Source organism: Ipomoea triloba, chromosome 4, assembly GCF_003576645.1.
Source record: "Ipomoea triloba cultivar NCNSP0323 chromosome 4, ASM357664v1".
Lineage (NCBI taxonomy): Eukaryota > Viridiplantae > Streptophyta > Magnoliopsida > Solanales > Convolvulaceae > Ipomoea > Ipomoea triloba.
The window spans coordinates 33987211-34011793 of record NC_044919.1 but is presented as its reverse complement, the minus strand read 5'-3'; the positions used below and the strand labels follow the sequence as shown (position 1 = coordinate 34011793).

The window sequence follows — 24583 nt, the reverse complement described above, 5'->3', positions numbered from 1 at the left end:
TCAAACATTCAAAAAATATAATTAAACACACGAATTTGTCATTCGGTGCATTTAAACTCATATGACCGGTTGTTCCATGTAAACAACCGGTCATAATTTTTTCGACCAACATTCCGACGGTCGGAATATTCATCCCCAACCAACGGTGACGGCACTGTTCATCTTCTCCACTGGACGAACGGAGAAGCCGGAACCATCCACCACGCCAATCTCAGCCCCGTGGCTCACCAACATATTAACGCACTCCATTCTCCCTTTGAAGGCAACACGGTGGAGAGCAGTCCACCCGTTCTGATCTCTCTCATTCACGTTAGCCCCCTACGCCAAACATTTAAGAGCTTAATTGCACTTTTAGGTAAAAGTTTGATGGTCTAGCTAGTTGACCCTTTTCCCTTTATTTTATGATTTGCTTGTCTAAATTATAAATATCATTAAACAACATTACATCACTAGAGAACAAAAAATTAGTTGCATTGACTTTATGATTTTCTCATCAACAACTATCATCGATTTTTCACTATCACTACAACAAAAAATCATGATTTGCGACGGAAGAACCCTGTCACGAAAATGCAAACTTTTGTAGTGAATCACATTTTTGCAACGGAATCCATTATGTAGGCTCCAAGCTTGTCGTATTTCATTTCGCGATAAAAAAAAAAATAGTCGAGCAGTGACGACGGAATATTTCAGTGCAATGTAGACGATGGAAATCATTCCGGCATAATTTTGTCGCGATTTAGGCGACGGACATGTTTTCTTCCGTCGCCGTTGCTTAATAAAATATTATGTTGTGAAACTCATATTCCATTGCCTATTTCTATCGTAAACTATAATGAGGATTGCGATTCCATCGCTAAACTTTCCATTGTAAATTTCATCTTCCGTCACAAAAGTCAATCGTAAGAAAATGACAAAAACAATTGTCATTACAATTTCATCGTCAATTATTTTGTTCTGATTTTGTTAAATAATTTTTTATTATTATTATTTTTTAAAGTAAACGTAGCTATTCCATTAATTCATAACATAAAACGTTTACATCAATCAACAATCAATGAAATGGTAAACCATTCCTTACAGTCAGACATAGAAACAATTTTTCTAACTATGCTATAGAAAACTTGGATCGCAGACTGTTTCATAACTAGGAAGCTATGTTCCTTCAGGGAGCTTAAAGCTTCATCAAAGATCTGGGTCTTCGTCATCATTCTTTTTTGCTCGCCCAGGATAAGATCAACACTTGTCGAAACCAAACTAAACGATTTATGCTAATGAATATGAAAAGCTCGTGAAAGTAACAAGAGGAAAAATCGTGAAAGTAACGAGAGGAAAACACAATAATAGAGAAAATAAAAAGTGGGTAAAGTCAAAGTAGGGTTGGGAGTTCAAGACTACCAACACAAACCCCAATACCTACCTACTATTATTTTATTCAAAGGGAAAGAAAACGGAAGAAGAAGATCTGTGGCGGTGGTCGGAGGCGGACGAAACTGCGACGGTGGTCGGGGCAGAAGAAGAACAAGAGCAAACGTAGAAAGTGACCAAAATCGCCGGTTCAAAGCTTCATTAGAGCTCCGGCCGGAGGCCGGCGGTGGAAGCTGAAGTTGAGCAGCACTGAAAGGCGTTTGGTTTTAGAGAGAAAATGGAGGCAGCATTAGGGTTTTTTTTCAAAAGTCTTATACCTTAAATAATTATTTATAAAAATATTTTGGTAATTATTATTATTTTGTTAAGTTAGTATTTAAAATGCTAATTTGCTAAATGTCTTTCGACTAAAAATCTATGAATATATGTTCTGATAAATTGAACCTTTTTCCTGACCAAAATAAATATTTTATTTTGATTTTATTTTCCTTGCATACCCAAACACAAAAATTTCCTTGAATACCCAAACGAACTTTTAATGTGCCATTGATATTCATTAACTGCATTTGTAGCCCCCCGTGTTGGTTCCCTTTTGAGTTTTCATTTTCAAGTTTTGGAGTTTAAAGATTTACCTATGGTAGCATTTTGTCAATTGCCGAGTCTCGCTAAGATGGATTTGATCAATAACTCCTTAGGCAATAGAATTATATTCTCCTACCTATATGTTATTGCAAAACTACTCTGTCTCGAAAAAACTTGATATTTCACACAATATTTTCACATATTTGTAACATTTATTTGCTTACAAATATTAACAAATTTCACATTTTGAGTGATTATTTTTAATACAAATATATGTGGGTTCCTTTTCTATTTGGGTCATAACAATGCAGATTCGGGTTCTACTAAGTGAAACGACAAAATTGATACGGAGTACATTGTAAGCTCAAAATTGACTCAAGTGGGACTTGCATTTGTGGTCAATGTTTGAAAAAAAAAATTTAACAAAGGCATTTGGGACTTGCGACCTCAAATGCAAGTCTCAAATGCCTTTTTTCCATTTTGTCCATCTTTTTAAATCATTATATTTTTGTCACTTTTTGGGAAAATTTTTAACTCCCCATCTCACCTCTTAGTGTCGGCCCTAACATAAGGTATGTACCTATTGTTTTTATTGGTTTGAAGTTTGAAGTGATCAACTATAAATAACTCATGTTGATTTACAACTTTACAGACATTTACTGGCTAGGACCACCAGACGTAAGTCAAAGAATTAAACGTAAAAACTTTATATTTAGGAGATTAAAATTGCCATTTTAAAAAAGATATATATCAACAATTTATAGGAGAGTAATGGCTTTACAGAATGGTGACTGGAGTCTGTAGATGAAAGAAGCTTCTCACGTTTCTGGCCCGGTGTTGGAAACTTGTCGGGCTTGCTTTCTTCCCAATTATGTCGTTTCCCCATTGCACTCTTTTCCCCTTTTTGCTTTTCATAAATCATTGAAGATTGTATGGGGACAATAGAATTTTTATTTTTATATTTCTTCATGAATTATAGCAAAGATAAACATGCTTAGATCTAAGTAAGTTGTGATCAGATGATCTCGCACAAAATTTACTCATGCAATAAATAAGTCTTGTGAGACATATAATTTTTTTTAATGAAAATATAATACTTTTTATGAACATATAAAAAATATTATATTTTAATTAAAAATATTACACATGACTTGTTTTATGGTAAATTATACCATGGACCGTAGTTTATCTTGTATTATAGACTCTGGTCCAAAAATAACTTCAGATTATGTGTCAGCAATTATAAGTTATTTGTTTACATGTACAAAAATTGTTAACTGTAGTTATAAAATGTGTTAAATGAATGTACAAAATTTTTGTATTAAGGTTCACAATGCAATATGAATAATGGTCCATGTATAACAATTGTTATTTTATTGGGATTAGTTACCTCTTGCAAATTTTACTGTGGACCACGATCCATAATGCATGGTAGTTCATGCATCAAAACGGCGTCGTTTTGATTAATAAAAATAAACGACAGAAACGGCACCCGTTCCGCAAAAAAAAGTAACTATGTGTGTATAACATATTCAGTTCCATTTTATATAGTTTCATTTCAACACAACTACAATTTATTTTCGATATAACTACAGTTTCATTCGACATTATACACTCAAATATGTGAAACTGTTACTTAGTTTTATTTTATATACTCTGCAGCTTCTTTTCAATACAACTATAGTTTCTTTTCGATATAACTACAGTTTCATTCAACATTATACACTCAAATATGTGAAACTGTTATTCAGTTTCATATTATATGCACTGCATTTTCCTATCAACACGACTACAATATCATTTTGATATAACTACAGTTTCATTTGACAATATACACTCAAATATGTAAAAATGTTATTCAGTTTCATTTTATATACACTGCAATTTCCTTTCAACAAAACTACAATTTCATTTTGATATAAATACAATTCCATTTGATAATATAAAAACAAATGTGGCACATTATCATTTGAGATGGATTGTAATTTGATTTACGGAACTCCGTTAAAATGTGACAACAATCATTTCTTTACTTAAAGAAACGATATCTTTTTTGAACCATGGTCCACGATATAACAATTGAGTTACATCATATAGGAAGTATCATTAATACCAGTGACGGGTGAACTTTTTTTCACATTCAACATATTTTGACTTGTCAATTTCGTTTGGACAATCATTTTCTTTTGGGGATACTTTTTCTTTTTCCCCTATTTGCATTTACAATGTCAGTGTTCATTGTACAGTGATAAATGTGTTTAATTAAGTTTGGAGTTGTAATTGGTGGCTACCGTGTTGGATTATCCTATTTTACATTAGAGCTATCTAATGAATCAAAATATTTCAGTTAATCATTAAATGAATTAATTTTGTTGAAAATCAAATTATTCCGATTTAGTTTAAGTGTTACTACGTCAAGATATTGTGATCTAGTGGCCCTGGTTGCACTCTCATTTGGAATGGGTGAGTTTGAGCCTTCAGTAGGCTGAGAAATTAGTTATGAACATATACTGCATTGTAATAGAGTCTGTAGTATTTTAAAAAAAAAAGGTTTAAGTGTTAGTACAATATTTGTATTGTATTGTTTATTCACATTATATTGGCATATGTTTAATCAAATTACTAGTAATTAGTACTATTATTTTTTTGCAAGGAAACTAGATATTAGATTAAAAAGAGTGTAACTCTAGTAGATGAACAATAGATAGAAAATGGACCGATAAATAGTCCGAATAGTCAAACTTAGATAAGACCTCTTGGACTAACAGGTGGGTGACCTTATTTGCGGACCGTTTAACAAACAAAAAGTTGAGATTACAAAAATCTCTACCCTAATACCATTTAAAATATGATCAAAATATGACACCAAATACTTATTTTGGATATCTTTAACCACCTTTGCACAATCACTCTTAGTCTGAACATAAACCGTGCCAAGGAACCTTTTTGGCTACCATGAAAGTGCCATTCGAATTACGCAGTACAAAGCCAAACCCCATCTTTGAATTGTAGAAATCCAGGGCAACATCAACATTCAGCTTAATCCACCTTCCAGGGTGCTTGGACCACTTGATTTGCGGTCCAGTGCCACTACCTGCTTGCTCCAGGCTGAAGTTAACTTGCTGTCACTCGTGAAGGAAGATATAAGCACCAGTAATGATAGCCTGAGAAGAGATGACAGTATGGTTCCACACTTTCTCATTCCTGGCCTCCCATAGCTTCCAACATATTGAAATCAATATGCACAACTCATTAGCAGAAAGATATTTGAAATTAATTTCTAGCCATCCCAGCAGAGTATAACATCCTTGGTAAACAACACATCCTATACAATCCCAACAGCTTCTAGCGAGTGGACACCTAACAAATAAATAAAAAGCATATTCATCCTCACCATTGCAGAGTTGACATATAGAAAATACATGCACTCTACTGTAAAAAAAAAAAAAAAAAAAAAAGAAGATACATGCACTCACTTTGTTCTTAAGAGGTTTACAGTAGGGAGCATAGCTAAACAAAGTTGCCAAAAAAAAAAAAAAGAAAACAATTTGATCATCGGGGGAAGTCGCATCTTCCCAGCTTTAGTCCAAAAAGGAATTTGGTCATAATGCAAAATACCTTAAGTTTCCTATAACTACTCTTCATTGTATATTCTCCTTTCTCATCCTCTATCCAAATGATTCTGTCAGCATTTTTTACCTTTGCAACATGAATGTTTCTAATTTGTTTCACATCATCAGGGTCGAATAAAGCGTCCAGTATATCCACATCCCATCCTGACTTAGACGTGTTTAAAAGAGCATCCACAAGGATATCCTTATGAAAATATGGCATTGGAGTTTGAATAAAAGGGATATCATTATTATGATGTAAATGTTCCCTCCAAACATTGATGAATAACCATCCCCAACTCTCTATCTATACCCATAGGCTGCACTTCTAGAATACTAAGCCATATAAATGAATGATTACCTCCTATATCAACTTCAAAGAAAGAGCTTCTAAGAAAATATATTGCTTTATATAGTTTTGACAGCAAGGAATTGGGATGTTAGATTAACCTTCAGGCTTGTTTACCCAATAAAGCAACATTGAACTCCATTATCCTCCTAAAATTCATACCAGCCCATTGTTTAGGGATACAGAGGGATTCCCACCAGAATCCATTATTAGCCCTCTATGTCTCTCTCCCCATTTCCAAAGGCAATAAAAAGACACTCATAGCATAAGTTGTTATAACTTGGATGGCATTTTTAAGTAAAATTTCCCTCCCCACTCTAGAAAGGAATTTGTTTGTCCCATTTATAATTCTCCTCAACACTTTTATCCATAATAAATCTCAAAAAATACAAACCAAGGTAATTTCCGCTCATATTCTCCTCTCTCATCTCTAAAGTCTCACAAACCGCCCCTTTGGTATCTTCAATAGTTTAATACGCCCATATACTCCAATAATAGTATAAAAAATACTGGTAAGAAGATAACAAGCAATTAACAATGAAATGCGAATTAATTAAAAAACAATCACAATTGAACTGACAGGTGGCAAGTGATTATGTCACCACTTTTATTGTTTCGTTCCAAATAAATAACGCTAAATAAACAACTGTTTAAACGGGCCTCCAACAGCTTTCTTCTCCACGCTCTTCCACACCACGCGGGGCAACGCAGTCGAACCACTTTCCCCGCAGATCTCTACTTCTCTGTATCTATCCCTCTATCGATCAGCGCACCTTTCTGAGAGGATTAGAATGTATTCGAAGTCGGAAAACGGAGTCGATGGTGACGACGAGAGGGAAGAAGAAGAGTCGGAAGAGGACGAGGAGGAAGAAGAAGAGGATGAGCCGAGACTCAAGTACCAGAGAATGGGCGGCAGTGTGCCGTCGCTCCTCTCCAACGACGCCGCCTCCTGCATCGCCGTTGCTGAACGGATGATCGCCCTTGGCACTCACGGTGGCTCGGTTCACATTCTTGATTTCCTAGGCAATCAGGTCTCCCTTTAATTTAATTTAATTTTGTTCGTTTTGATTGAATTTGAATTCGAATTCCGTTCTATCATATTTGCAGCTGATTTTTCATTTTAAAATGCTTTTTACTATAACTGATTCGAATTGCTTGTCCTTAGCTGGAGCAAGGGTGATCGGAGATCAAATTGGGCTTAGAAAATCTTTATTTCCCCACTTGTATTTTTTTTTTTTTAAGAATCTCCATTCTATTATAATGCTATCCTAGTTAGCATAGTTTTTACGGTGGCTAATTGGTGCCAAAATAAACTGCTTCTGGGAAATTGTTTGTGATTATTTAAAGTAACACATGTGCTTTAAAGTGACATTTTGTGAACTTGTAAAAGATCTTTTGAGAAGCATATGGACCTATGTACTTCTATTTATAATAATAGTTACTGTAACATAGTGGTTGGGAAGTTAGGGCTTCATGTACTGGTTTAGCTTAGGTAGTTAGTTCATCATTTAGTAATAGGTAAGGAGATCTTATGGGCCTGTTGCCTCTACGAAACACAACATGAGAGTCACTGGTCATTGTATGGATTCTCTTTGCTAGTGTAAAAAGCTAGAGATTAGCATAAGGAAACACTAAGACATTGGGGAAAATGTTGACTTTTATTATGGTTCTCTTAGGCGGAGTTTCTCATGATCTTTAATACTAGAGTTTGATTAATAAAACCGACTTTGAATTGGCGTTGCAGGAATAAAGATTTATCAGCGTTGCTTCTACTTATAAATCATTCTAGTAGATAAATGATAGAGAAAATTGTCATTTTGGTCTATTGACTATAGGGGTCCTCTTAATTCCAGTCCACGACTTTCAAAAGTGTTAATTGCATACCCTGACTATTTGGTCTATTGACTATAGGGGTCCTCTTAATTGCAGTCCACGACTTTCAAAAGTGTTAATTGCATACCCTGACTATTCAATTTCTGTCAATTTTGGTCACTCCGGCCAAATTGCCGGTCAAATCTCACTGGAATTTCCTAAACCTTAAAATAACGAGGGCATTTTAGTCATTTTACACCCTATTTCATCTTCTCCGGCGAGCTACCATTTTTCTTCGGCGAGCAACTTCGCCTTGGTCCTCAAAACTGCACCATCTTCGCCAGGAAGCCCATGCCGAGTCGCTGCTCACCATCACTGCCACCCATCGCTACTCACCAGAAGGAAACTAAAGAGAAAGCAATGGAGTTTCGACAGCTTGGATTCCATCGACTATCGCGGATCGGCGTAGACGAAGCAGATATGTGAAGTGTTGACCAACATTAGCAGAGTCGGCGACCTTGGGCTCCTCTTCTCTGGTGGTCAACACCAGCGGACCACCGCGGCATACGCCTTGCCTTCGCAACTCCTCTGTGGATCTGCCCGGCGGTGTTGGCAGCGATGCCAGCAAGGGGATGAGACCAGCTAGGAGTGGCTGGATCGTGAAATGACTTTTATAAAATGGTAGCTCGCCGGCTCCTCTGTGGATCTGACCAAACCCAGTAGCTCCAAAATATGGTCAACCAAGTTGCTCGCCGGAGAAAAATGGTAGCTCGTCGGAGAAGATGAAATAGGGTGTGAAATGACTAAAATGCCCTCGTTATTTTAAGGTTTAGGAAATTCCGCTGAGATTTGGCCGGCAATTTGGCCGGAGTGACCAAAATTGACAAAAATTGAATAGTCAGAGTATGCAATTAACACTTTTGAAAGTCGTGGACTGCAATTAAGAGGACCCCTATAGTCAGTAAATCAAAATGACAATTTTCTCTAAATGATATTCTCTGATAATGCAAGAAGGGACGGTGTTAAAGTTGGTAGAATGGAGTTGCCTCTTATTGGGATATATAAATCATTCTAGTAGATAAATGATATTTTCTGATAATGCAAGAAGGGACGGTGTTAAAGTTGGTAGAATGGAGTTGCCTCTTATTGGGATATAAAGCTGTTACTTCTTCTACAGGTAAAGGAATTTCATGTTCACACTGCTGCAGTGAATGACCTTTGCTTTGATGTGGAAGGTGAATACATTGGGAGCTGTTCAGATGATGGGTCTGTTGTAATTAATGGTCTTTTTACTGAAGAAAGAATGAAATTTGAGTATCACCGCCCCATGAAGGCTATTGCTGTAGACCCTTGCTATGCTAACAAATCATCCCGAAGATTTGTCACTGGTGGTTTAGCTGGTCAATTGTATTTTAATGTCAAGAAGTGGATAGGCTACCGTGATCAGGTTTCCCTTAAGTTTTCAGAATTAACTACTCTTGCATTATATTTGAAAGATGGATGCATATTTGAACTTTTGATCCATACTTTTGTTTTTCTCATTTCTAGGTTCTGCACTCTGGTGAAGGTCCAATTCATGCTGTGAAGTGGAGAGCTAGTCTCATTGCATGGGCTAATGATGCAGGAGTGAAAGTTTATGATGCTGCCAATGACCAGCGCATAACTTTTATTGAAAGACCTCGTGGGAGTCCACACCCTGAGCATCTGCTACCTCACTTAGTTTGGCAGGTTAGTTCTGAAATTCATCTATTTGGATTTTGGTGGGGCATACTTTTCACACTCTCATGTGTAAGGAGTCTCTTACACTCTTTATAAGCATTCATAAAGAGTTTCTTAAATCTTGAGATGTTAAGACATGTTTGAAACTTTGAATGCATCTGTAAAATCATGTCTATAAATAGAATCCTCTTTATTTGGCATTATGTTTTAGGATTTGACATAAATGTTGCATGCTATGCATGCTGGTGCTCATTGCTTTTCAATCGCATTCAGGATGATACGCTTTTGGTGATTGGGTGGGGAACCTCTGTGAAAATTGCAGTAATAAGAACAAATCAGAACAAGGGTGTGAATGGCACATACAAACAGATCCAAATGTCCAGCCTGAACCAGGTGGATATTGTCGCATCTTTTCAAACCAGCTATTCCATTTCAGGAATTGCTCCATATGGTGATACTTTGGTTATTCTTGCTTATATTCCGGGAGAAGACAGAGAGAAGGATTTCAGTAGTACCATTCCCTCACGTCAGGTATGTGTGTGTGTACTCTCAAAGAGAGTCATTTTTCTTTCAGGAACCTTCCCACGACAACCACTTGAACTTGAAGTTTCTTCATTCTTTTTGTTGAATCAAATATTGTTGATAGCTTTTCTTCTCCCGAGGTTGATTTTATTTCTTGATTCTTGATCCGTTTGAGATGTATGAAAAAATGATTTTTGTGATCTTGTTCTCACAGGGAAATGCTCAGAGACCAGAGGTCCGAGTTGTAACATGGACTAATGATGAGCTTGCAACTGATGCACTTCCTGTCCATGGTTTTGAGCATTATAAAGCCAAAGACTATTCCCTTGCACATGCTCCATTCTCTGGTAAAAACTACATGTGCATTTTGATAATGCTAATTCCTCCGTATGTACTCTCGTGAAGCAATATATGTATATGGTAGAATAGGTGAAAGAATTTAGCTCAAAATCCCTCTGTTTATTCATTGTTATAGAATAAATAATGTAGAGAGAAGGAAGAGAGCATAGCTAGTGGTGAATCTTAGAGAGAAGAGGAGCCCCCAAGAAAAGCCAAAAGTCCCCCCTTTGAAGGGTTAAGGTCCCTTTTATAAGGGCAGCCCAGTACTCGAATACGGTCTACGTACCAAATACTCAGGGTCGAATACCCGGGGTATATTCCCTATCAAGTAGCCCCCTAGTCCGTGCCCTGACGCTGAGTCAATGAGGAAGGGTTCGGGCTGGAACACTGGCCTTACGGTCCGAAGCTCACTCTAGTTGCCTCGTTAAAAACCTCAGGCTAAGAAAAAACCCAATGGGAAAAAAAAATCGTAGCCGAGGAAAAAAGAGCACAACTTTAAGCGCCAACAAGGAAGAGTTCGGGTCGAAAGCTGTCCATGTAGTCTGTGACTTATGCTGGTTGCCTCGCTAAAAAACCTTGGACTAAGAAGAAACTTCTATAGAATTTACAATAAAATTGAAATGAGGCTCCTTGTTTATTTGTTTTTACGTTCTACTTGCAATGCATGCAGGTAGCAGCTATGCAGGTGGACAGTGGGCTGCTGGTGATGAACCTTTCTACTATATTGTGTCCCCAAAGGATGTAGTTATTGCAAAGCCTAGGTTAGTGATAGTCAGTTCCCATTTGATTTATTGGTGAATCATTTGATGAATTTAATATATAGTTGTCAGCTGCTTGATTTCTTTGATTTATATGATTTACATTCCTTATCTTGCTCCCCGTTTTTCTGTAATAAGTGTATAATCCAAATTTCAATTTGCTATTTTGTGGTTGTTTGTTAGGGATGCAGAAGACCACATTAATTGGCTTCTTCAGCATGGATGTCATGAGAAAGCCTTAGAAGCTGTTGAAGCTAGTAAAGGTCGGAGTGAGCTAGTTGATGAGGTAGACCATGAATGTCGAGTTCTTCTTTCACCTATGGATGTATCAATGACAAGAAACATCACAAACCATTGCAACTCAGCTTTTTTTCCCTTCCATTTTCTCTTTTGCCATCCCTTACTTTTTATTTTCTGATTTGTATATAGTGTTAATTTAAATCCAGTTTTCTTGAAATAATTTAGTAATCTAGTGCAAGCACTTGAAATTGTATTGTCAATGTTTAGATTTCTATATATTTAGGCTTTTGAAAGTTGTGTTCAGTGAATACAGGATCAGGCTTTAGTTCATTATGTGGTGTAGATATTTTGAAATGTTGTAAAAAATTTATTTTAGTACTGATAATTTTCACCCCATTAATCAACTTGAATCAGGTAGGTTCAAGGTATCTTGACCATCTGATTGTGGAAAGGAAGTATGCTGAAGCTGCATCTCTGTGTCCAAAACTGTTGAGAGGATCTGCCTCTGCATGGGAAAGGTATTGAGAATCTTTAAAATGAAAAAACCCTTTCTTTAGTTGGGCCATTATTAACTTCTGCATGGCTACTTTTTCAGATGGGTTTTCCATTTTGCCCATCTTCGTCAGCTTCCTGTATTGGTTCCTTATATCCCAATAGAAAATCCAAGGTTGCGTGATACTGCTTATGAGGTCTGTAGTTCACAATATAGCCTGAAATTATCTTGTTCTTGGTATGAATGATTTTACATGCTTAAAGGGCCTGAAATTAATTCTCACATAGTCACATGCCTGTTGTGCGTAGGTAGCTCTTGTGGCATTGGCAACAAACCCCTCTTTCCACAAGGATCTCTTAGAAACTGTCAAATCTTGGCCTCCTGGCATTTATTCTACATCCCCAGTTATATCAGCTATAGAACCTCAGCTTAGCACATCATCAATGACTGATCCACTCAAGGAGGTTAGCAAATTTGCTTGTCCATCAGCTACATTCTATATCTCCTTCACTAACATTGATTATTTTGCTACTTTGGCATGTAAGGCACTGGCAGAATTATATGTTATTGATGGACAACATGATAAGGCCTTTTCACTGTATGCTGATGTAAGTGGAAGTAATCATTACCGTTATTGCGCTATGTGCATTTGCTTTACAAGCGATGCAGTTGATTGTATTTTATGGTAGTTATTTTATTTTGAAATTTTCTAATTCATTTATTCTCACTTTCCAGCTTATGAAGCCTGATCTATTTGACTTCATTGAAAAGCATAATTTGCATGATGCTGTTTCTGAAAAGGTAAAATTGTATAATGGATAAAATTTTCCTTTATATGAACTGTGATTCCCATGCAGTACTAATAATTACAAATAATTATTTGAAGAACAGAATATAAAGTTCAGTTGTCTTGTCTCCTAGATCACCTGGAAGTCCTTTTACTAGTTAGTGAGGTGTTCCATGTACATGCATGTTAGGTGAATATACAAATTGTAACCATTGCTATTGTACAAATCAAGAGCAAAATCAATATGTTACTGGAGGTATAGTAGCCTAAAAGTATTGTTGAGCACATTTTGAATTGTTCTAACTATATGTCCTGCATCAATTTTCATCAATTTTTAGGTTGCCCAACTTATGATGATAGACTGTAAGCGCGCAATACCGTTGTTGATTCAACACAGGGACTTAATACCGCCTCCAGAAGTTGTGTCACAACTCATGGCCTCAGAAAATAAGGATGATTCTCGATACTTAATGCATCTATATCTTCATGCACTCTTTGAAATTAATCCTCATGCTGGGAGGGATTACCATGATCTCCAGGTTTGTAGTAAGACGATCTCACTTTATTGAATGATTCCCATTTCCCTTTATCTTATTCTCTTTACTTTTTTCTTTTGTTGTCATTGTCTTATGATTGAGTATGCATGCATGTTCAGATAACATATAATATTGTTTTGAGAGATCAACACTTTTCAGAGAGTAATTGTGATTTGCAGTTCACATTTCTTCTTTCACTTTTGTATTTATGTATTTGTAGGATATGCAAGTAAAGCAGCATTTAGTAGCATGTTTAGCTTGATCAGTACTCCTAAGTTCTTGTCATTAATTGCCCTTGACATATTCTTAGTATGAAGTGTGGTCACTCCATCTAGAAAGTCTGAAAGTTACTCCGTATATCAAACCTAAAACAAATCTAATGAGCAATTTTGTTGTGACCAGAGCTTCACTTCATTTCTGCTAATGTGAGTGTCTTTATTATGTCAAAAAAATGATTATTTTAGGTTAACAGAAACAAGTTTTGAGAGAATGGGAAGAATTCAATGACACAAATGTGGGGGATAAAAGAACATTGCTAATAAACAAAGGGGGCTTGCAATAAACCCTTTTGTCAATTAAGAGTTACAAATTGATGGTGCCATCACACAACTTGTTTTGAAAAGGGTGTCTAGGCCTGATGGTTTTATCTGTTGAATACTTGAATTCACATAAGATTTTTTCTAGTTTATTGATGTTCTTTCATGATGTAGTACTTTAAAACTTCTTTGCCACTGCTCTTTTGAAATTTTTGTTAACAATGAGGTTTGCCAATGCTATCTCCTAATTCTCTCTCTTACATAATTATGCAATACTTAATAGGTCGAGCTCTATGCTGAGTATGATCCAAAGATGCTGCTTCCTTTTCTTAGGAGTAGCCAGCATTATACACTTGAGAAGGTTTGCAAGATTAAGATATGTTGATAAATCACACCTTTTGCTTGCTTATTAATCTGAATGAAAGCTTTTGTATACTTCAGGCGTATGATATCTGTGTGAAAAGAAATCTATTGAAAGAACAAGTTTTTATACTAGGAAGGATGGGGAATTCTAAGCAAGCCCTTGCAGTTATCATAAATAAGCTAGGAGATATTGAAGAGGTACCCCACAATTTCACTACCTCTCCCTTTGTTCGTAATTTCATGTACTCAGTCAAATCTTCTGACTTTACAGGCTATAGAATTTGTGAATGATCAGCATGATGATGAACTATGGGAAGAATTGATTAGGCAGTGTCTTAATAAAGCTGAAATGGTAAGCTAGGGACTGAAGCAAATAAATGGAAATGAGAATTCAGGGTGCATTCCCCTTGTTATTTATTTGCTTTATCTTCTGCATCCTTTTACCTTTTCGTGTGCCCATCCACCCCTTCTTCTTGGTGAAACATGTCTCTATGTGTCTTCCTAACAGGTTGGAGTACTATTAGAGCATACTGTGGGGAACCTTGATCCTCTTTATATAGTAAATATGCTGCCCAATGGCTTGGAGATACCTCGGTAAGTGCACCATGCTGCATTCGATAATATGATGATTGAAACTCAGATTCGTACTCCACATATCCAAAGTGCACCATGCTGCATTCAGTAAAGCACCTCTCAGGCTGCATTTGTGAAACTTTTCACTGTGGTGAAGAGAAAATTGGAAATGATGAGTAATTCATGGGAGTATTCACCTAAATTTTCTTTATGATATGCTTTATGGGATTCCTATTGCCAAACGTATGGCATTTACTTTTTCATACATTTACCATACAACTTTCAAATTGGGCATTAATATATAATTGCACTGTTTCTTTCACTTTCAGTCTGAGGGATCGCTTGGTCAAAATTGTCACAGACTACAGGACAGAAACTTCGCTTAGGCACGGTTGTAATGATATACTCAAGGTACATCATTTTAGGTCACATTTTTCCCTAAAAACTTTAATTGCTCATAATATCTAATGAGTTGTGGGTTAAACTATCAGGCTGATTGTGTTAACCTTTTGATTAAATACTACAAAGAAGCAAAGCGTGGTATTCACTTGAGTGATGAAGTAGACGAAGCTCGCTCCAAAAGGGGTGAACAGAGGGCTTCAAACCTGGTTGACCGAAGTCTTAGCATAAAATCCATGGAGGTCAAATCAAAAACTCGGGGAGGTGGAAGGTGTTGCATATGTTTTGATCCATTCTCCATGCAGAATGTATCGATCATTGCATTCTTTTGTTGTCACGCCTACCACTTGACTTGCCTTATGGAGTCCACCAACTCCGTGAGTAGCAAAAAAGGGTCAGCTGCCCCTTCCCAAGGTGCTTCCTCATATTATGAATATGATAATGGTGAGGCAGATGAGGATGAGGATGAGGATACCTCATCTGGTGCTCCTCAGATGCGTTGTATCTTGTGCACTACTGCTGCAGGTTGATTTGTTTTTTCAACAACTGCATCTATAATAATGGTGAGGCAGATGAAGATGAAGATGAAGATGATGATGTGACCTCATCAGGTGCCCTTTGGATGCACTATACCTAGTGCACTACTGCTGCAGGTTGATTTGTTTTTCAACAAGTGCATGTATAATAGTTTTTTGTGCGTTGTGTGTGCATATATCACGAGGATGAGCTATTTATTTAGGACATTTTTGCCTTGCTTCTGGTGTTATTCGGCACCTGTACTCTATTTATGTGTTCAAAGGTATAGGTTGATGACATGAAATGATCTTGTAGAAACTAGCTGAACAATGAAAATCCAGTATTCATTCATAGTTTGAAAGGGAATATAATTTGGACATTTGCGTACTCGTACTGTTTCCGACTTTGAACTCAGTTTTGCTAAGCAGAAGTTTGTACTTTTTATTGCACAGTTTTTTTTTTCCTCTTTAATGGCAAAAAGAAAAAAAAAAAAGAAGAAAGAAGAAGAATAATAATAATTCGGATAGAATATAATGTCAATGACTAGGAGAGTGATGAAAAGAATGATTAAGTGAACGCAAACAAGTGAGCCGACAGAAAAAAGACAACCAACAGATGACAAAAAATATAGATATCAAAATTGATAATTTATGTTATCTGTTCAAAGAATTATTATTAAACCGTTATTTCTTGATGTAGCAATATTACATCACGCCAATTATTAATCATTATTAGGTAGTAATTTTAGAGTTCTAATACATGTAATTCCTATTTTACTTATTCACTTTATTTCCTGATGTGACGATAATTTGTTAGAACATGTTTCACTTTTTACATAAAAATATATTATCACATGAGCTTTTCCTATAATATATATATCATTTTTATTGTTGAATGAGTTAATTACTTAATTAAAAGAATTTTATATCACGTTAAAAGAAAATATCACGTTAAAAAGTAAAAACTAGGAAAATAAAATAGTACTCCGCAAGTCCGCATGGTTTTATTCAGTAAGGCAACAAGGGTCCACATTGTTGATTGAATCGGAAATTTAACTACACTGAAATTAATTAGGCACTAAATTTTTTTTAATTAGAAAAGAGTAAAAACAACGAAATCACGGCTGAGAGGGACATCCCTTTTAAGCCATTTAAGCCATTATCCTTTCCTCAGTTTCCCGGCAAAGCCTACGATGAGAGAGAGAGAGAGAGACGTTTTTTAAAATAAAGGTAGGAGGAGTATTTCATTTTACGGAATAAAATAAAATAAACAGTTAAACACACCCTGCTTATTGTACAGCGGTATCAGTAATAAACAAGTTATCTTCCTCCACTCAAATCAAATTTAGAAAACCCTAATTCCCCCCTCCCTCCCTCTTTCTCTCTCCCTTTTTTCACAGTGTGCAAGATTTGAATAGCTGATTCATTCTCGGATCTTTGCTGGAGCTCCGAGCTGTCTAATCGGTGGTGGTAGATGGCGGAGACCGATGACCGGCGCGGCGACGATCAGAGTGAGACGAGCGACTATACATCGGAGGACGAAGGGACTGAAGACTACAGGCGGGGAGGCTATCACGCTGTCCGAATCGGAGATACATTTAAGCACGGACGCTACATAGTTCAGAGCAAGCTCGGTTGGGGCCACTTCTCCACTGTATGGCTAGCTTGGGACACTCAAAAATCCGTAAGTTTTGTTTCTTTACACTTTCCACGCTTTTTAAAAATCTGTTTTTTCTTTTATTTAATTCATATATGGATGGATGTTTATACGTGTATTTGTCTGTTTGTATAGATATCTGCTGGAGGTGATTTTATTACTCCACTAGTATTGAAAGGTTGGGATAAAATGTGTTAAAAAGAAGATGGATAGGAAGCACAATGTACTGTTTATTCATCTTATATTAATTTCAATCACAAGTACTCTTTGTCTGTTCTAACTCGAAGAAGGGACAATAATTGGAAAAAAACAATTGGATTTACTGGTTTCAGTACGAACTAAATATCCTGTTATTAATATTATTATTTTTTATTTCTTCTGTTTGTCTACAATGTGTCTAATGAGAGTCAATAAAATCTGGTATGGGGGTGATGTGGAGAGTTTTAATATTTTTACTGAGTTTCACTTCTTTATCTTATGAGCTAATTTCTTCTGTTTTTGGTGGGGGATAGAAATATGTGGCTTTGAAAGTTCAGAAGAGTGCCCAGCATTATACTGAAGCAGCAATGGATGAAATTACAATACTAAAGCAGATTGCTGAAGGAGACTCAGATGACCAAAAGTGTGTTGTGAAGTTATTGGATAACTTTAAGCATTCAGGCCCTAATGGACAGCATGTTTGCATGGTTTTTGAGTACTTGGGTGATAATCTTTTGACCCTTATTAAGTATTCGGACTATCGAGGGGTTCCTCTTCACAAGGTTAAAGAAATTTGTGTTCACATTTTAGTTGGCCTGGATTATCTGCATCGCCAGCTTTCGATCATACACACGGACTTGAAGCCAGAAAATATTTTACTCCTATCGATGATTGATCCAGCCAAAGATCCAAGGAGGTCCGGCGCACCTCTCGTTCTGCCATCTAGCAAAACCAAGATTGTCTCAGAGACTGGGTCTTCAAAGGACGCCAAGAGTTCAAATGGTGATCTGACCAAGAACCAGAAGAAGAAAATTCGGAGAAAGGCTAAGAGAGCAGCTCAAAGATGTGCTGGGAAAGAAGCTTCTGAGGAAATTGAGCCAGATAATGAAGTATGTACTCCTGAAGATTCTAATCATGATGAAAAGCCAGATGGAGACTCAGTTGATGATCAAACTGAGTCTAAAGTCCAAGAAGATGTATCAAATAAACCCAGTGAAGCCATAGATGGGCACCAAGAAATTCAAAGACATAAACGAGGTAGCCGTTCAACAAGAAAAAAACTTTTAGCTGAAGTGGACCTCAAGTGCAAATTGGTTGATTTTGGGAATGCATGTTGGACTTATAAGCAGTTTACAAGCGATATTCAAACTAGGCAATATAGATGTCCGGAAGTTCTCCTGGGCTCCAAGTACTCAACTCCTGCAGATCTTTGGTCCTTAGCTTGCATTTGCTTTGAGTTGGCAACAGGAGATGTTCTTTTTGATCCTCATAGTGGTGACAATTATGACAGGGATGAGGTACAATAATCTCATTTTATATTGATTTTCCTTTTTAGTTTTTCTGCAAGGCCACTTTGTCTGTGAGTTGGATCAGTGATGAATTCTCTTTACTGCTTGAATTGTGTGGTAAAACAAACATCTGTTCAATGTTTTTCAAAGGGATGTCTTAGCTCATTGCTGGGTTGCACTACTTCTGTTTGTTATGATTATGATATCAGAAAGCCTGTATGATCACAGTAATTGTCTTTATGAGTTTGTAGAAACATAAAATTGATGATTGGTTTAACTAAAACTATAGAGGTGAATTAATGTCAATCTTTTGAAATTTAAGATTGTTATGCATCTATATTAATATTAAAGAAACAATAATGACATTGAAATTATTTTGGTGGATCTGTAGTGCACACATGGGGAGCTTTACTTCATATAAAATTATGTTGTATTGTTCACACCAGCAAGCATTCACACTGCTTTAACCAGTTTACTACCTACCAAGATATGAGACTATTATCCATAGTACCTGATGTTTTCTCATTGAACTTGCTTTAATCCACAGTACCTGATGTTTCATGTTTGTTAGCAACTTTTCAGCTTAGAGCTTATTTTTGCCAAAATATATTAGGTATGATACATTGATACTGTGATAGGGAACTTTAAAAAATTATAAGAAAAAGGGGGGAGAAAAGAAACTATAAGAAAAAAAACATATGATTCAAATAAAAATTATTTGTTCCTCTTTCTAAAAATTTTTACTCCACCTATAATGTCTGTTAGACGAAGAGGTTCTTTTATAACAAAAGGTTGGGAGGGATTCATTTAAGTTGATGACTTAGATTCTGTTACTGAGATTGCCTTTCAAAGTGAAGACCAAATAGTACTGATATCTGTTTAAAGCAATCATTCTATGTACCACAAAGAATAGTTATTGGCTCATTGTTTGCTGTTTAAGAGAGGACTTCCCTTGTAATATCTTAAAAAGGGTAACCTGTTGGAAGTTGTATGGGCTGACATATAATACATATCATATTGGAATTATGACCCAAAATTGGATATGTATTGCTATGTGTAATTCAATTGGATATCAATAAAACAACAATTTCATGTGAAAATTCTGCATTTCTGCACGTGGCATCTTTTGTTTGTTGCACTGTAACCTTATTTTCCCTTTGGGTTATTAATGTAACTAGTTGATGCTGGAGTTTGAATCAAAAGTAATAAAGTATATAGTTAAATGTGAATGAATGAAATGCTAATGTCCTTGAAGGGAGGCAAAAGATGATCTTGCTTTTTATTGCAGCATTGCCAGTGTATGAGTATTCCTTTGAAGTTTGAACTAACATCACAATTTTGTTTCTACCTGTAATTTGAATTGAATAATCTCAAGATCTGTGATGATGATTGCCATCTATTTTATTGTTAAATAGTTGTTGATCATCCCTTCCCCCTACTTCACAGGATCACTTGGCCTTAATGATGGAGCTCCTGGGGATGATGCCACGCAAGGTTAGCTTCTTTACATGTACTCCCGCATGCTACTTAGAATAATTACTCTTCTAGGGTTTAGCCAAACAGATCTGGAAAAACTTGGCTGGTGAATTCTCTTATGGAGAACCACTATATAGCCTGCTGATTTGAGTTGTGTACATAGATTGCCTTAGGGGGGCGCTATTCACGGGAATTCTTCAACAGATATGGAGACTTGAGGCATATCAGACGATTGCGGTTCTGGCCTCTAAACAAAGTGCTAATGGAAAAATATGAGTTCAGCGAGCAAGATGCAAGCGAGATGGCAGATTTCCTCGTGCCCATACTTGATTTTGTGCCGGAGAAAAGACCTACAGCAGCGCAGTGTCTTACTCATCCATGGATAATGGGAGGTCCACGAAATCTCGTGCCCTCTGCAATTAATAATTCACCTCCACATGGACCAGAAAATGGTAAATGTATTGAGACAGACGAGAGAGAGACGATGGAAGCCAGAGTGGGGAATATAGCCATTGATGGAACCCCAAAGTCAGGGAAGGCTTCTCAATCTACAGTAAACACAACATAGCAACGTATGCCTTCAACCTATCTATCTTTTTTTGGCCTATCAATGAGGTTTATTTCATTTTCTTCATCCGAGAAATGTTTGCCGCCTCTCTTCATTCTTTTGAAATGCCAACTGCTATAATTTATTTTTTTCAACTTGTAATCTGTACATTTAAAAGATTCAAGTGTTTGTGTGTACACCACATAGACACACGATTGGAGAGTTTATGCTTTAAACTTGCATATTGCAATGCCAATAGCTTTATTAAAGTAGACGGTTGCTTTCAATACTTATCTACGGGCATATTCACAGAAGTATTATTACCATACAATTTGTACAACTCAGTTGAATTTTAACCAGCTGAGATGAGGCGTTGGCGTTGTTAGAAGAGACTTCTAACTAAGAACGCAATCGTTGCATCATTGTTTTCATGTCTTGTGCAGTGAGACGCTGACGAGAAAGAAATAAGGAGAGGGGATATGGCCATCAGAAAATTAGAATAGAATTGTTAATGGTTGGTGGAAAGAATAATAAATATAAAAATGAATATGTTCCACTGAAAATATTAATTTTATTATTTGATTTTGGAATTTTAAAGAATAATAAATATAAAAATAAATATGTTCCTACATGATAATAATAATTTAAAAATAACAATAATTTATAAATTATAAAATTTTAATTATATATTTCATTATAAAAATATAATAAATGTAATGATAATATTTAAATAAACATTATATGATACGGGGTAAATTTCAACTCCAAACTATACTTAATACAATCAAAGTCATATGAGGTTCCTTGAAAAATATTTTCCGCCGAACATCCCCTAATAGAAATTAACTGCCGGTTTGAATTTGTCACAAATAGATAGCAAAATTTTACACAAATTAATTAAAATAATATTGTGTAGCAGTTATGAGGGGCTTCAAAACTATCTCTAATGTGTTGATCATTACAACAGAACACTATAATAATGTACTCCTGACTCTGCAAGCAGTCCTACCTCCAAATCTCCAATCCGACCGTCCCCGCTTCCTCCTTCAGGAAAAGTTAGAATACATTTAGTACACAGCTAGACGATCAGTTGTTTTGTGTTGTTGAGGTTCTTTCTTACTCTGAAATGAAAAGCTTCAGAGATCCAAGCACCATGACGAAGTAGAAGAAGCACAACATCTCTCCCTCTACATTCTATGTGAAAAGCATCTTAAGTTCCTCAATTCGTGCTGTTCGCACTTCTTGGTCTGTTAGGGCACCAGAAATCATACGCTGTTTCCTGGCTTGCACTGCCTCCATTCTCTCCTCAACTGTTCCCTGCCACCCAAGATAATGATATACCCGGGATATTTTATTTTTTTAGTTCTCAGAATTAGGAGGATATAATGGAGGACCATTCTTGAAATCTTTGAAGAGAAAAACATTAATATACCTTCACAATGAACCGTTTGATTGCAACTCTTTTTGTTTGTCCAATACGATGGACACGCATCACAGCTTGTTCCTCCACAGCCGGATTCCACCATGGATCCTGTACAAGAAGAAAATCACACATTTTACCAATATTAATACTCCACTATATATATAGAATCCGGATCAGATGCGACAGCCTCTCCAAGTGCGGACATGTAGACATATCTGGACCATTGAATGAGCTCACATCAACGGCTAAAAATTAATGAAAATAGGAAAAAACGCTGTGACATTTTTGGAATTTCCTACACCAAGTATATTTTTGTGGGGTACTAAATGCTGGTCTATGGTGCGCACAGGAATGGAATGCTTGACGGTGCATTGGACTCAAAGCACCATTACGCATATCTAAATGCACTAGCATATCATTGAAATTACCAAAATGCCACAGCATTTTTTCCCATTTTTATTGATTTCCGGCCGTTGATTTGAGCTCATCCAATAGTCTAGATCTGTCCGCACCTGGGGAGGTTGTTGCACCAGAACCAGGTCCTATATATCAATTAAACTGCAAACCTACTTTTCATAATAAATTATGACACAAGAATATAGAAAAGCAGCATTTACCAAGACAAAAGCATTGGATGCTGCCGTAAGGTTTATTCCGACACCACCAGCCTTCAATGACATTAGCAACACCTATAGAAATTGAATCAAAGAATAAGACAGTCTTCTAAAAATGTTTCTCCTCCTTTAGTGGTCAAAGTGGCAAAGTACTAGTGAAAGACACGCACCAAAACACTATCTTCTTCTGAAAATCTTTTTATTACTTTCTCACGCTGTTGCTGGTTTAGAGTCCCATCAAGGCGAAGAAAAGGGATATCATTCCTGCATAAATCATCAGGTCAAGTATCCACTACAAACATATATGGTTCCCACAGACAAGAAATCTAAGCAGTAGAATGCAACCAAAACACATAATTTACAGTCTGAGAAGACATAGATAACAAAGGGAAAAGAGTCCACACCGAGCAAGAGCAATTTGCAAGAGGTCCAAAAAGGCAGTCCACTGACTAAAAACAATGCTTTTGGAGTTTACAGCACGTAGTTGTTCTAGTTCATGCAACAATGCAGTAACTTTCGATGATTCCACCCAATTCTTTTCAACATCTATCTGGAAACGGCTATCTGTTGGTGCTGTGATCAGTTCTTGCTTGCTGACAGTCTTTCTACAAGCAGGAAAAGTTAAAAACATAGATGCATTTCAACCTTGCTAAGGTATGACACTTTTAATCTGATGTATACAAAACAGTGAGAGATACCTACAAACAGGACAAAAACCAGATGCAGGACTTCTCCAACTTGCTAAGAGGCACTCTCGACATAACCGATGGGCACATGGAGTCAACACAGCATCTTCACAAGCTTCCAGACATATTGGGCACTCTCCTTGTTCTCCCTTCCGCAACTCTTCCACAACCTCTTGAATATAAGCACGAGTGGGAACATCTTCAACATGGTTTTCCCCAGTCTTCTGACCACCCTTAAGGAAACGTTTAGCAAGCTTATTCAGATCTGAGAATTCTTGAGTATCACCTCGACTGGAGACCAAAAGCAGTGTATGCAATCATCAAGCAAATACAGTACATATTGATTAAAATTGTAACAACCAACATAAACAAATAACTTAGGAGTATAATCTTTGCCGGCTAGGGTCACAGGGCGAGGAGAAAACCTCGTTAAAAGAACTTAGGAGTATAATACAGTATTATATATATATATATATATATATATATATATAGAGAGAGAGAGAGAGAGAGAGAGAGAGTATTAGGGGTCTATTATCAAACCTCAACACAAGAAATGGATGATCACAGCATTGGCGAAGTCGTAAAAGCAACTCTAAAATAGAAGCATAATTATGGAGAACCCGCCCCTGCTCAACAAACTGATCGAACTTCACCTGAAGGAATTGCAGACAGAAAAGTTTATCTCAAAGGCAGCAAACATACTTTTTCCTCTCAAAGGAATAAATACAAAACATCTCAGAAAACCATTAACATACATCACCTTTGATCGTTTGAACAAGGCCTCATAGAAGTCCTTTTCTGCTTCAGTGAGTTCACAGTATATTACTTGAATGTCTGCCGGTGGAAGAACTAAAATTGGCCTGCATAATATATAATCAAAAGAAATAATGTATAGGCTGCACAAGAGGTAACCATGCGCAATCAATGACAAAACAAAAGCATGGAAAAAGAAAATATTTTGTTACACAATCAAGACCTACCTGCCTTCTCGATCAGTGCTAGACTTTGTTCTTCTTAACATTATAGGTCTAAGAATTGATTGAACCAACCTCAATCCTCTCTCATCTCCCTCCTCAAAGGGTTTCTGAACAAGTTCATTCCACCTAAATACATCCAGATGAGTGCTCAAGCATACGCAAAATTGATTAAGGCATAAAAGAAGGGGGGGGGGGGGGGGGGAACCAAAAAGCT

The 24583-nt window shown here is 36.6% G+C and overlaps 4 protein-coding genes across 8 annotated transcripts in view; 2 read left to right on the top strand and 2 right to left on the bottom strand.

The window, feature by feature from the left end:
- Positions 1-129: 129 nt before the first annotated feature.
- LOC116016203 lies at positions 130-6117 on the bottom strand. The gene is made up of 4 exons (XM_031256363.1): positions 6073-6117; positions 5569-5766; positions 4893-5072; positions 130-318 (listed from the first exon to the last, which is right to left on the bottom strand). Exons 1-4 carry the CDS (start codon positions 6115-6117, stop codon positions 130-132), a joined length of 612 nt encoding a protein of 203 aa, XP_031112223.1.
- A 451-nt stretch (positions 6118-6568) lies between these two features.
- Positions 6569-15890, top strand: LOC116016306 (vacuolar protein sorting-associated protein 41 homolog). Its single transcript, XM_031256510.1, has 19 exons — positions 6569-6941; positions 8900-9169; positions 9271-9450; positions 9715-9972; positions 10178-10310; positions 10973-11063; positions 11244-11346; positions 11715-11818; positions 11896-11989; positions 12102-12257; positions 12339-12401; positions 12529-12594; positions 12919-13119; positions 13936-14013; positions 14094-14213; positions 14287-14367; positions 14524-14609; positions 14918-14999; positions 15080-15890. The coding sequence occupies exons 1-19, from the start codon at positions 6702-6704 to the stop codon at positions 15515-15517; spliced, it is 2844 nt and encodes a 947-aa protein (XP_031112370.1). The 5' UTR covers positions 6569-6701; the 3' UTR covers positions 15518-15890.
- An 889-nt stretch (positions 15891-16779) lies between these two features.
- Positions 16780-20962, top strand: LOC116016737 (SRSF protein kinase 2). Its single transcript, XM_031257119.1, has 4 exons — positions 16780-17186; positions 17672-18655; positions 20093-20140; positions 20286-20962. Exons 1-4 carry the CDS (start codon positions 16977-16979, stop codon positions 20688-20690), a joined length of 1647 nt encoding a protein of 548 aa, XP_031112979.1. The 5' UTR covers positions 16780-16976; the 3' UTR covers positions 20691-20962.
- A 449-nt stretch (positions 20963-21411) lies between these two features.
- LOC116016781 (DNA repair protein RAD5A) overlaps positions 21412-24583 on the bottom strand; it is a 10741-nt gene continuing 7569 nt past the window's right edge. Inside the window, exons 12-21 of one of the 5 annotated variants that reach the window (XR_004097784.1) lie at positions 24373-24495; positions 24153-24252; positions 23933-24045; positions 23405-23683; positions 23111-23311; positions 22877-22970; positions 22710-22781; positions 22102-22200; positions 21790-21986; positions 21412-21713 (exon numbers count right to left, since the gene is read on the bottom strand). Coding sequence is in view for 4 of the 5 variants with exons in the window: in XM_031257179.1 (XP_031113039.1) it covers positions 21864-21986; positions 22102-22200; positions 22710-22781; positions 22877-22970; positions 23111-23311; positions 23405-23683; positions 23933-24045; positions 24153-24252; positions 24373-24495 (1204 nt within the window). In the remaining variant the exon portion in view is untranslated. Of the gene's footprint in view, positions 21987-22101; positions 22201-22709; positions 22782-22876; positions 22971-23110; positions 23312-23404; positions 23684-23932; positions 24046-24152; positions 24253-24372; positions 24496-24583 lie in introns of those variants that run through there. The other 4 variants (XM_031257179.1, XM_031257181.1, XM_031257180.1 and 1 more) reach the window with 4 other exon arrangements.